General features: G+C 45.1%; 1 protein-coding gene across 2 annotated transcripts in view; it reads right to left on the bottom strand.

Moving 5' to 3' along the window:
- The window catches only part of xmas (RRM_XMAS2 and SAC3_GANP domain-containing protein xmas), a 580,140-nt gene that overhangs the window by 63,489 nt on the left and 502,607 nt on the right, over positions 1-14,044 (bottom strand). For both annotated transcript variants that reach the window (XM_065450653.1, XM_065450654.1), the window contains one exon: positions 9,583-9,706. In XM_065450653.1, the coding sequence (XP_065306725.1) occupies positions 9,583-9,706 (124 nt within the window). The remainder of the gene's footprint in view (positions 1-9,582; positions 9,707-14,044) is intronic.

The following is a 14,044-nucleotide window of genomic DNA, read 5'->3' as shown; positions in this document are numbered from 1 at the left end:
CTGGGGAGACCACATCAGAACACGGGAGAGTGCAAATATGTTGCTCTCTGCTGGTGCCCACCACTGGCCAATGGAGCGAGCCGGAGCAGGTGTGGACACTGTATGCATGGTGGCTCGGAATGCTTAAGGGGGGACGCGGCTTTCGCATCGCGAGAAATGGCCAAAGAAATGATTTTTCGAATTTCAGTTTCTTTCTCTTTTTCTATCTGATTCCAAAATATGATCACTGTAAATCATGTAGAAGCGCTCTAAAAAATGTGTTTGATCAGCCAAGGTGGCAGAAGATCTTGTGAACATCAAGAAAGAATGGCGTTTTTCAAGCCACATTTCTCTGTCTTCAAATCTGCCACTTAAGCTATCTCGTCCGCATAGAAACAAGCACACAAGCAGCAAATTATTGAAGGTCGCGCCTGCAACGTGACTCTAGCGCTGTTCGCCACTGGTCCGGCAATCGCGTCATTTGCACGGCTCTTTACACCTCGTGAGTCTGGAAGTCTCCACTCGCCATAATATCCACGTGTCAAAACGGGCGTTACGTGAACATCACAGTAGCCTGGCCGATCCCTATGCCTGTGGACGTCTCAGACTCGCGGCTAAGCATTCCGAGCATCGGCGACGCGGACTTCGCGACCAAGATTCACGAGCAGAATTCTCGGACATGCGGCTAAGCATTTCAAGGATAGGAGCCTCTGACTCTGTGATCCAGCACATCGCGCACGGACTTCTCAGACGCTCGCCCAACCATGTTGTGCATCAGCACCACAGACTACGTGAATAAGTGCATCGAGCGGCGGCTCCTCCAGCCCGTGTCCAGGCATTTCGCGCGTCGGCAACTCGGACTATGTGAATAAGTGCATCGAGTGTTGACTCCTCGAGTTCGCGTCTACGCATTTTGTGTGTCGGCACCTCGGACTACTTGAATAAGTGCACCGAGCGTTGATTCCTCGAGCTCGCGTCTAGGCATTTCGCGCATCGGCACCTCGCACTGCGTGAATAAGCGCATCGAGAGTCGACTCCTCGTGCCCACGTCTAAGCATTTCACGCGTCGGCACCTTGAACTACGCGAATAAGCGCATCGAGCGTCTACTCCTCGAGCCCGCGACTAGGCATTTCGCATGATGGCACCTTGTACTACGCATTAAATACATCGAGCGTAGACACCTCAAGCCCGTGGCTAGGAATTTCGTGTGTCAGCACCTAGGACTGTGCGGCTAGGTATTTCGCAAATCGGCACCTCAGACACACAACCAAGCATATTGTGCGTTCACTCTATTATCATATTGTCACAATAGCTCATAACAATATCTATCATACTACCCCTTCATAAAGAAAACCTCATCATGAGCTCTGTTCACTAGATTCCTTGAGCTGGCACAGACTGTAGAAGTGATCGAGGCATCAAACAAAAGTACAATTCTGAAAAGCCCCTGGCAGCTGCACATCTATCACTGGCTCTCTGATCCTAAGTTCCACAGCCATTGTCAAGTGAGCATGACTTGGAAGGCTGTTGACACTCAGAGCCTTCATTCAGTAACACGGTCAATTCTGCCAAAAGAAAAAAAAATGCTTTACTGATTGTACTGGAGACTGCTATCAATCAGGAACCTTGCAGGTACAGCTACAACACTGGAACTATATTCAGGCCCACACAGAGTTCTGCACCTCACATGGTTTGAAACCCAGGCACCATGCTTTGTAGAGCAGCAGCAAAAAATGCCATACAAAAACAAGGGGGGGGGGGGGGGGGTAAACAAAGGCACAGAAGACCAGAGGCCACATGTACAAGAAGCCCCACATCACAAAACACCCCAAGGACTAGAAATTTGGTGCCTTTTAGAGAATTGAAGAGAAGGTAAAACTTTAGGAGCCGTTTTCTCAAAACGTTTTTTTTTTTCCTTTCTACTCAGTTTCTGGAGCTGATTTCTTTGTTACCATTTAGCATATTTCGACTCTGTAGTTTTCATCACATTCCTTGGGCTACAGTCCAGATCGTGACAGTCTCGCTTTCCTATCTTGACTCTTTGTAAGTTTACGATATGGCTATTCGTCTACCTCAAAAGTGTGCTTGATGCAAAGGTAACATAGAAAGGGCGCTCCAAAAATTTTGTGTTGCGAAAAAAAAGAAGGAAGAATGTTACGACCTTCAGCACGCATTTAGCTATGTAGCCAATACTTAACAAGCCTTCTATCATGTTTCTTCATTTCCCCAGGCTCTCCAGAAATTTCGAAGGAGAAAAATCCTGCTGAATAAAATTGAATAAATGTTCTAAAGATATCGCTCTGAAACTTTTATGGGAGCATCAGGAAGAGATTCCAAACATTTGTGCCAATATTCACCAAATCCATGAAGAAATAAGCAAGTTGATTTTCGAAGCCATGTCCCCCCTTAAACCCGAAGTGGTCGTCCGACGCGTGCAATCAGAGTGTGCACGCCATGAGCGTAGCGCGGAACCACAGTAGCTAGCACCCTCAAAGTCTACCAATACCCGTTGTGCGAAGCAGCAGCAGGTATCAGTGGTGGCTGCCGTGAAAGATGGCTCAACGCCATTGGTGGTTCCTGTTGGGATTTCTTCGCGACCCCGGCCACTGTCGCTGCTGTCTAGCCGAAGAACTGGCCAGGCTCAGAAACAACGACGGTGGTGGAATCGGACCCCAACAGCACAGCAGCCCGTTGCTCTAGCAATTAGGCCGCAATCGCACACACACTTCTATCGTGCCAACGTGAACTAGCTGTTTGAGATTATTGCTGCATGTGCTACACTGCCCAGCATAGGCACGACAGCACGTGCAAGAGCACAAGTTTCCTTGACGCCAAATACACAGGTATGGAATGAGATAATTTAAAGCCTTTGATTAACCACTTCACAAATAGTACTTTGCTTCACATAGGTTCCAAGATCTGCATAGGATTGACATAACTTGTTTTATTCAGTCTATTGGAAACCGACTAGTTTTTTCACAAAGACTGCACCATAGATATGGAAATCCAGCTTAATTGGTTTGTCTTAGGGAGCCCCAAAATGTTTTAACTGAATGGTACGCTCAATCATATACCTACTAGCCCAGTCCCGCACTCTGTCACAATATTTGATTATTTGCTCTATTATCCAGTTTATTACTAAAACCTGCAGCTGAACACTACGTGCTGGCAAGATCACCTTTGAGGCTTCGGTGACAATGATAATTGTGTTTTCTGTGTACCACTTTGTATATTTGTTCTGTACGGAACAGGATGACAACAAAGAATATGAATCGGCTCCTACATTGCAACTTCAAGCAGGTAATATTATAATTAACCGAGAAGGCATATTTGATCAGCTGCTCCTTCTGGACACGAAAAAGTCATGTGGGCCTGACGGTATACCGAATGAATTTCTGCGAAGATTCGCGGAGTGGTTGTCGTATTACCTAGTAATAATATTTCAGAAGTCTTTAAAATGCCACTCGCTACCTCAAGATTGGCGTAGAGCAATTGTGGTCCCAATTTTCAAAGGTGGCAATAGAACAATGTTAAGCAATTATAGGCCTGTGTCTCTCACATCGGTGTGTTGTAAAATATTTGAGCATATAGTGGCAAAATACATCAGACAATTTCTGGAGCAAAATGACTTATTATGTCCGTTTCAGCATGGATTCCGCAGTGGCCTTTCAAGTGTAAGGCAGTTGATCGAAACGATTCACGATTTCTGTGTTGCTATAGATGCCTGTGTACAAGTCGATGTTATATGCAGAGATTTTGCGAAGGCTTTTGACAAAGTTTCACACCATAAACTGCTCCACAAGCTTCGCAATGTCGGTCTTAGTGAGGATGTTCTCGATTGGATAGGAGCGTATTTAACTGATCGCGAACAAGCAGTCCGAGTGACAGATACTATTTCAGGAAATCGTCAGGTGTATTCGGGCGTGCCGCAGGGTTCCGTACTAGGGCCACTACTTTTTCTGCTATACATTGATGATATCTCAGCGGTTGTCCAATCACCTGTAAGAATTAAGCTTTTCGCAGATGATTGCCTAATTTATTGTCCGGTAACATGCAGGGAAGATCAATTTAAACTCAACCAGTGCCTTCAAAACTTAAGCTCATGGTGTCAAAAATGGGGTATGGAAATTAATTTAACAAAAACCACTTACACACACATAACAAAAAGAAAGGAAGTGTTATCGTTCACATATAATATTGCTGATAATATACTGGTAAAAGTATGTAGCTTCAAATATTTGGGTATAACCATAACAGATAAATTGAACTGGCGTCCTCATGTTGAAAATATTTGTCAATCAACATACAGGAAGTTGTGCTACTTGCGAAGGAAATTACGCCAGGCGACGAAAGAAGTCAAGTTGATTGCTTACAAGACATATATCCGTCCGAGCCTAGAATACGCTGGTGCTGTATGGAGCCCACATCAAAAGGCTTTAAAACATAAACTAGAACGTATTCAAAGAATGTCAGTTCGCTTTATCTGCTCTAAATATCGACGACATGACTCGGTAACTGAAATGTTAAAAATATGTAACTTGGAACCACTGGAATCAAGAAGGCAGAAGCAGCGATTGAAATTGCTTTTTCAAATACTACACGCAGATGTGAAAATAAACAAGGATGATTATCTGACGCTCTTTCACAAAAGGTTACTACGAACAACACGCAGTACATTCGTGCAACCAATATTAGCTCGAATAGACTTATTCCGCTTTTCTTTCTTTCCTGACGCTATTAAAATGTGGAATGAATTACCGAATGATGCGGTACAAAAAAATGCTATGAGTGATTTTGAGGTTGGCCTTGACAAGTATTTCGCTCACACTGTATAGCTTATATTTGTTCCTTGCATGTAGCTGTGTGTTCTTTTTCTACAAATGTTCTATGTATTACAAATGTTCTCCAAATGATCTTCAATGTTTGTTCTATGTATTACTGACCCTCCCTGTAACGACCCTCAAGTGAGGGTTAACGGTATGACTAAATAAATAAATAAATAAATAAATTTGCAATAGCTTCCAAAATGTCACAAACGGGAAGGAAGGTCACCCATAAAACTGGCTTCTTGCGTGAATCACTTCCGACCGATTTTCATGTCTGAAAAGGGCATTGGGCCTTGATTATTAGTGTGGATATTATTAGTGTCCATTAGTATGGATATTAACCTACTTTTTCTTGTTCCATCGATGCCTTCATCTATTAATTTGTAGATCAGTTAAGGGGGGACGTGGCTTGTAGAGCTAGCCTATGCTATTTCTTGATCAAATCTGATGAAAATGAATATGCTCATTGAGTTTCTTGTGCTGATTCTAAATATCTAATTATATTTTGCATATACATTGTAGTTGCTGAGATAATTAGTAATTACCTTCTATTGCCTGCTGGAACAATTAAAATTTAACTGCTAAAGAGAAAGTTGTAAACAACATATAGACGGATACTGCAATGCCTAAGGATAGCAATGCTGGAAACAGATTTTAAATTGAACAATTATTTGTCATTTTACAGCCCATTGGAGTTCTGTGTTCACAGCATCAATAATAAAAGCAAATGTAAATGCAAATAAAATAATTTTTTTTGAGTAGAAAATTAAAATTCTGCTCTCAGCGTTGCCTTTCCAACACATCTAGCTTCATGCTGCAAAAAAAAAAGAAAGAAAACTCTAGTTATCCTAGATCCAAAGATACCAATGCAGCAAATAAGCAAAGTTACCAAAAACCATGTTTTGAGAAAAATGAGAGAAAAGAAAGAAACTTTACACAGTGCTATACTGAGTCTTACTTTGCTTACGTGCTTACTTGTCTATACAGACTAGTAAGCCCCAGGCACATAGTCCAACTGCTTGGCTGCATTGACGTGCCTCTTTCTCAAGGTCTGCTGCAGGTTTTTGGCTGATGAGCGCTTGTGTGCCGATGCCACACAAAACAGTCATCTTTTTTGGTGATGCGCTTCATACTGAGGGAGTTAGGGTTCAGCCCAAGCTCTTTCAATATGTCTCCAGAGCTTCTTTCATTGCCTGCATTAAACTTCATAACTGTGTCAGCTACCGCAGCTTTGACGCTGAACAATGAGGCATGTCACTCCTTGGGTGCAAGTGCGCACATAATGGAGTGCGAGCACCGATTGCTGTTCTGTGTTTTGCCCCGTAGACAGCGCTGCAGCAACTTCTTATCAGAAAGTCTCCGGTATACCGGAAGCAGGGCCTTACAAACATGTGGAGGCAAGCTGTGGGGTTGTTTTGATGCAGGCTCGCCCCTAGCCTCTGCAGCGTTCTGCCAACACCAAGAGTTGGGCTCTGTTGGGCAAAAGGTGTGGTTGGCCATTGTATCGTTGTAAGTGATATGATGGTATGTGGCTATCACAGCCCTCTGCACGACACTGACATCCTTGTGTGTCTTCAGGGCCCAGCCATAATAGGAAATCAATTTATTAATGAGATCACCCGTCAGCCGGCCTTTTTCACTGAGGCTCTCCGAGCCAAGGCTTTTGTACATAGCGATCAAGTTGCGCAGAGCAGTTCCCATCCGCTTCTTTACGTGGTTGACACAGTCCTCTTTCTCAATGGGAATGTAGCCGCATACCTTGTCTCCTTGTGGAGCATGGTATGTTCGGCAGTCTCCATCTGATAGCATAGTTGTGTATCGGAGGTTGTGTTGCTCCAGGGACCTCCTGAACAAGATGAGCGCAGCCTCTACTTCCATCTCGCCAGCTTTCTTTGCTGCATTTTTCTGGCACAAATGGCACTCCTTTCACTTTTCGTGAGAGGGGTCACCTTGCTTTGGGCCCGATTCACACCAAGCACAGAAGTTACTCAGGACAACATAGTCCAAAACAAGGCCGCTGAAGAGCTCCATAACGGTGCCGATGCCGATGTGTGACGAATGTCCCCGAGTCAACCCGGACTCGTCGTTGTTGCCCGGATAGTTTAAGTTTAGTTTCGCGTAGAGTTCACGAACCGAGTATACACACTCGCTTGTCTGTTTCTCGGCAGCGCGGGTAGCGGCGGGCGTCAACTTCGTCTTCACGTACATTTGCCACGTTTTCGTACGCAGGCCGCGATGTGCAATGTTTATTGTTGCAAACACGTCACTTAGTGTGGTTTGCCTGTTTCCCATAGCTTGCATAGCGCGCGCTGCGAGTACATTCACGCTGAACGGATTTATTTTATCGATGCGCAGCGAACTCCACCCCGACGTTGTCACAGCGCAGAGTTCACACACAAACAGCAGCTTCATGGCAAGGCCATAATCCAGCTCCCCTTTGACGATTTTCACGCAGCCGTTACAGATTTTGCAATTTGCAAACGTCAGCAAAGCATTCACCGACTCCAAGCTCACAATTGTGAATGTCGTAGCATCAGGCGGGGGAGCTGCAGCATCGACGCGTTTGGCGAGGAAGCTTTGTTTTTGTTCCATCGCTGGAAGGGATGACAACTGCTGAAGTTTCATTGCTGCTTTTCCTCGGATGTCTTGTAGCTGCGGAGGTTGCAGAATTTGTGTGTCGTGGCGCACACGGCAGCTGTCTGTGGTGCTGTCGGTAGCTGACAGGTTCGCTGGGCCAGCATGCGTTAGGCCTAGCGTGGGGAGCTCGGCCGGCTTGGCGACTGCACCACTAAGCACGGCACGTCCGTCATCTTGGGAATCCTCAATCGTAGTGGGGCACTTCTTGAAGTTTTTGGCCAACGACCGCTTTCCCGCTTCCTAAATTTGTGCTTGCTGCGGAACTACTTCCCTTCTCGAGCCATGACTGCTTGCTCCGTTGGCGACAGCAAAACAAAATGACGCACACGTGTGTGCGCTCCTGTGCCGTGAAGCAGACGACGGACAAGCCGCAAGGCCAATTGGGTGGCTCGCTGCGTCAAGCAGCCAATACGAGCGTGCGCTGGTACATCACGATGACGTGTTTTTACTAGAAAACCAATGAACAAGACGAGTCTAGGGTGGCGGGAAATTAAAGTTGAAGGACCACTCTTTCAAACGAGATTAAGATGACCTCGATAGCATGCCTACAACGGCTTCTGCGTGCTGTGAGAAAATGCGGTTTTAGAGTAAATTCTGGCTCAGATCCTGCTCAAATAGATTATATAAATTAGTTTTGCGGCAAAGCTACTGATCTGTGAAAATGGAAACTTTGCAAATTTGCGCAAAAAGAACTAGAGATATTGAAAATATTGTCTACAAAAAATCTTTTTTCGCGACTTTCGGCCACTTAAGACCCGTGTCCCCCCTTAACTAGCATCATACGAGGGTGAATCAAAGTCCTTGCCCCTATTTTTTTAGCCAAATTGTGACTGTGAATGCGAAGTCAACATATCCATTCCCAGCGATGGACCTTTCCTGGACTAGCTCTGCCTTATCTGCCAGTGGCTCTGCAGCATGGTGCTGCTGTCAGTTGTTTGAATATGGCAGTTGTGCTTCACACGCTCATGGCTTACAAGCAACTAAGTGTGATTCGTTATTTATGGAGCAAGAGACGAACGCTCATCGAAATCCAGAGGGATACGATGCCCACGTATGGGGGAAAGGTGTCTCGCTTTGAGAAGTGTGAGGTGTTGTGAGTTTGCAAAAGGCCGTGATTACTTGAATGACAATGAGCATTCGGGGAAGTTGTGTGCGTCACCGACTGATGACAACGTGGCACAGGGGCATCTCAAATTTAGTGCTGTGATGGGACAAATGTCCGAACCACTGTAGGGACTATGTGAAAAACAGTGTAAGGTATGTAGAATGCATATATTTCTAATTACCTGTATGTACCTTATTTTGGCTAATAAACAATAGGGGAAAAGTCTTTCTGATTCGCCCATGTAATTGTTCATTTATCACGCACTTATTATGCCCATGTTTGTTTAGTAACACAATGACCATCAGCCCACTGAATATAATTGCCTGCAAACTGTGCCACGAAATGCTTTGCTGTTTCATGTGGATTTGTTGCAAAGCGCACAAGGAATGCAGGGAATGCACTTTGCCAACTATCTACCGCAAGCAAGGAGCTTTTTGACTTGAACCCATTCCAAGTGGGTTCGACTCCCACCAAAGGTCGTGGGTTCGAGTGCCTTAGTAAACTTCATTACTTCATCTTCATTAACTGTGCCTTATTCACTCACCCTTAATTAACACCAAAGGTAATGGGTAGATATGGCCGGTATACCCATGTCTCTAAGTGGGTTCGATTCCCATCAAAGGTCGTGGGTTCGACTACCACCGGAGCTCGAGGGTTTGACTCTCACCAGAGGTCATAGGTTCAACTCCCGACCTTCACAATGTCAATTGGAATCCAACTTGGGGATATGGCCGGTTCGCCCATAATTCCATGTGGGTTCAACTCCCACCAAAGGTTGTTCGTTTGAGTGCTTTTATTAACTACATCTTAATTACTTTGTCTTAATTAACACCACAGGTCGTGCTGACGCTTCATTTCCTCGGCTTCACACTTTGTTATATAAAGAAAGTGATGGCCTAATTCACCCTAACACCAAAGGTTGTGGGTTCGGCTTCCAATGAATTTTGGTGCCATAACACAGGACATGAATGTTTCATCCCATGAGCCATCTAAGGCTTTTGCCTTAATAGAGGTAAGGAGGAGTGCAAGCCTACCTCATCCTTAAAGCTGGACCCAAAGAGAAGATGGCAAAAGCACTCTTGCAGGACGTCAACCCAGGGTGTTGCAGACGACAGCCAAGGACTGCTCTCCCCATGCTGTTCGAGCACATTGGCAATGCTGCAGGGACAACAATGTTGCCTTGGCTTGAGTTGAGCATGCTCGGAGTCAGTGATCAATAACCAACACAACATGGATTCCCCCCCCCCCCCCGGTCTACCAGGTACATGCAACTCTTCAGGCAAGCATTTTTCACTGAGATTTTATTTATCAATATTGCAATCCCCATTGCAGATTTTAGCAGGGTTGGAAACAATACACATATAAAGAACACTATAGCATAGGCATCAAAAACAATACAAATCAGGTTAACAGAGCTTGAGCATAGTACTGGCACAGCAAGATAACAAATTGTTACTCAATACTTGAAACAAACGCCGAAAGTGATGATTTTGAAACTTGGTCATTGGTTAGATGATTCCATTCAACCACTGTTTGGGGAAAGAAGGAATAGTTAAAACAATTATTACATGTACTAAATGGGGTTATTGTTCGGCTATGTCGCTGCCTAGTAGCATAAACAGATGAAAAGGTAATTATTCCCGTGAGATCTGTCTTATAATGACCCATAATAAGTTGAAAAAGGAATTTTAGTCGTGATACATGATTTCTTTGCATTAATGGTGGCAGGTTTGCTTTTGTTAAGAGGTCTGTCACTGAAGTGCGTCCGAAGCTGCTATAAATGAAACGAGCTGCTTTTCTTTGCACCATTTCTATCTTGTTGGTGCCAGTTTTAGCAAAAGAGTCCCAAATTACACGTGCATAGTCTAGCATCGGCGAAATTACAGCTTCATATGCGAGTAGGCGTACAGTGGGAGTAGAAAGTTTCAAAGCCCTCCTTAAAAAATAAAGGTTGCAGTTAGCATTAGCTACTACATATTCAAGTTGCATAGCCCAAGTGAAGTCATTTGCGATCCACAGTCTGAGATACTTATAATGTGTTACTTCAGAAATAATTATGTTATTTGTACCGTACGGAAACTTTAGTTTATGCTTCTTATGTGAAATGAACATGAAAACGGTTTTCTCGAAATTAATTGACATTTGCCAGGCATCGCACCAGTCGATAATTTGTTGAAAAGCATCGTTCAGCAACTCCTGGTTAGTAATATTGTCTATCTCTGAGTACAATACACAGTCATCAGCATAAAGCTTAACCATAACTGGAATACCATGCAGCATATCATTAATGTATGAAAGGAACAAGAGAGGTCCAAGGACCGAGCCCTGGGGAACACCAGAGTCTACCGGAAGTCGTTCAGAAGAATGATTATTAAAAACAGCCAATTGTTCTCTGCCATCAAGGTATGCTGTGAGCCAATTAATTAGCCTGGAGTTTTTCAGTATCTTGCTCAATTTGTAAAGTAGTTTTTTGTGAGAGACCCTGTCGAAAGCCTTTGAAAAGTCGATGAAAATAGCATCTATTTGTTTCCCTTTGTTAATTGATTTCACAAAGTTGTGCACTGTTAAAACTAATTGGGTAATTGTAGAGTAGCCTTTTCTGAATCAGCGTTGATGCTTTGTTAATATATTATTGTTTTCCAAGAATTCTGAGACATGATTATTGATTATGTGTTCCAAAAGTTTACATACCGTAGATGTTAAAGAAATTGGACGGTAGTTTTGAATGCAGTGCTTTTTTCCTGTTTTATGCAGTGGCTTCACTGTGGCTGTCCTCCAGTCACTCGGTACTTGTTCTTTGCACAATGACCTTGTGAACAGAACATGCAAGTACTTTGATGTCCATTCTGCATACCGTTTTAAAAATGTGTTTGGAATGTTGTCCGGGCCAGAAGATTTTTTAGTATTCAGCTGTAAAAGCATGTTTAGTATACCTGGTTTGCTTATTTGAACATCGGGTATAGGCGGCGCAGACATTTCGAAAGGTGGCATTACATCATTATTATTTGTATAGACCGACTTAAAATGTTTGTTAAATGCATTTGCTATTTCTTTGTTTACGTGAACTGCCTTACCATCAACATTAAATAAATCGCATTCCTTGGAGGTCGGAGAAATAGAACGCCAAAATTTCTCTGGAGCCGTGGTTATGAAACTTGGTAGCGATTCACCATAGTAGCGTTGTTTATCAGCATGCACTTGACTTTCCATGCATGCACTTGATGGCATTTCATGCAGCTTTAATGACACAGTTGAATGCCACCTGCATGTATTCATCTAGAAGCAGGAGCTCCAGAACCTGGGGAGGGTGTAGTGAGGGCAAACAGCCCCCCCCAACAGGTTTCACAACCTCTTCCCTAACTTTGTACAAAAACACAGGCGAAATGAGGTCCAGCTACAGTGATCAAAATGAACTTCACAGTCCCTGTCATTGCCATACCTGGTTCTCATTTGCCGAGAGCGTTCTTCAGGCACACTGTGGCAATAGCTCGTTTAATGAGCTCAGTGTGCTTGTTAAGCAAGCTATTGCCACGTTGTGCCTAAAGAACGCTCTCGGCAAATCTTGCCCGCACTGTATCTCAGATGCGTTCAATCATGAAGCCGAAAGACTCCCGAGTGCCGGGCATCCTCAGCACCTCCTTACTTCAGCTTCAGGGGGCCTTCTCACAGAGATGTGCACAATGCTGCAAACGTGTGAATCTCGCGCACAACCCAGGCCGAGGCTAGCTGTGCCTGTGTCACAAACAGTCACATGCTATCACACAATCTGAAAAACGAGGCCGAGCATTATGACGTGACAGGCGTGTTCTCTGCACCCCACAAACTGTCAAAGCTTTGCAGGTGGCAATTCAGCGATGTGACAGGGGCACAAAGCACAGGCAGTCTTTTGTTGAATGCAGAGAAGTGCAGTCTACAATTCCTTTAAGGTGTGGCAAAGTGCACATTGGTCAAACTGGGAGATGTATTAACGACAGGTTAAGGGAGCACTCAAACAACATAAAAATGCATGTGAAGGAAAAGATTTTGAAGGTTTTTCCGGGAAGCCACTGTCCGACTTGCAAGGACTGTTCACCCGACCTTGTAAACACTTCCGTTATCAAGAAGAGTAAAATGGATGTGACATAAGAAGTCGCAGAATCTGAACCGATTTCTAGACTTGGGAAGGGATGTGTCAGCATCGCCTGAATTACAAGCAGCCACTTGTAATTAAATTATTTGACCAATCTGCATCCATGGAAGTTTCCATTTATTGTCTCGGCATTCCTTTGCAGTGGAGCGAAACTTCGTTATATTGTACAGTGGAATCTTGATGATACGATCACGGCTAATACGAATTTCTGGATGATACGAATTTTTCTGTGGTCCCGGTCGAGCCCCATTACTTTCCAACGTGCTAGAGAACGGTTGTTTCGAATAAATTTTCGACCTGCATCGGTTGATACGAATATTACCGAAGACACTTTGGAAATCTGAAAGTGTGCTTGGCGAAGACCAGACGCTGCTGCCGTCTGCGCTCCGCTTCCCTGGCTTTACTGTTCGGCGATATCGCCTGTCGCTGCTGCCGCTTGCGTTCTGCTTCCCTGCCTTTAGTACCCGGCGATCTAATCAGTCGCTGTTGGCGTTTCCGTTCTGCCTCCCTTGCTTTCGCATCTGGTGACATGTTCATTCGTCGCACGCGCATTCGCTCCTTGTTCTTCTGGCGTTTGATGTTGGGGGAATCCGGCGTCCGCTGCCGCTTCCAGAACAGCTTGGCGCGCAATCACTGGGCCGCTTCGGAGCTACGGGTCTCACTCGACTGCAACGAGACGTCTGACGGAGGAGCGGCGGTGCAGCTGCCACCGCCGACGCCCACGCGCTTGTTCTACCGCTACTGTGTGACGTCACAGTTGCTATGCGCAGCTGCGCCCCCGACCGGCGCGCCGGTTGCTAAGGGGGGGAGGAGGTTGCGCCACTGCGCGGAGAAGAGGCCACAGTTGGCACCATTCCAGCGCACGGACGGACGCGACCGCGAGCCCCACCGACGGCAGTGAAAGAGATTAGCGCACAGTTACGCGATTTCGCCCTCTCTCTTTTGGGGCGGAGGCGCGGACGTGGCGCCGGACAGCGCGGAGGTCGCGACTGGGCGCGTAGAGTTTGAAGCGGTGGCACTTTTGTTGCTTTTCCTCCTTTTCCGCGTGCCATTGGACGGAGTGGATGCTGTGCTTCTAGCCGCGTTCTTGTCTTTGACGTGGGCGAAGGCGAAGGACCACCACCGGCGGCTGAAACGCTGCATGCGCTCTAAGTTCTGAGGCGTGCTATTTCATCACGCCGCGGATGAAATCAGCGACGACACGTGCACGCGTTTTTATGGATTTTAACAAAGTCTGCTAATTGACCTGACAAAGAAAAAGAAGCAGAAGGACATCGGAGACTTTTCCTTCAAGAAATAAATGCTTTTTACGTACGTGTGCCTGAGTGAATTCAACTATAACTCTTTAATTTAGCTAGATTTAATTG

Source organism: Dermacentor albipictus, chromosome 5 (assembly GCF_038994185.2).
Source record: "Dermacentor albipictus isolate Rhodes 1998 colony chromosome 5, USDA_Dalb.pri_finalv2, whole genome shotgun sequence".
NCBI classification, from domain to species: domain Eukaryota; kingdom Metazoa; phylum Arthropoda; class Arachnida; order Ixodida; family Ixodidae; genus Dermacentor; species Dermacentor albipictus.
The sequence above is the reverse complement of the archived record's forward strand: the minus strand, read 5'-3'. Positions and strand labels throughout refer to the sequence as shown.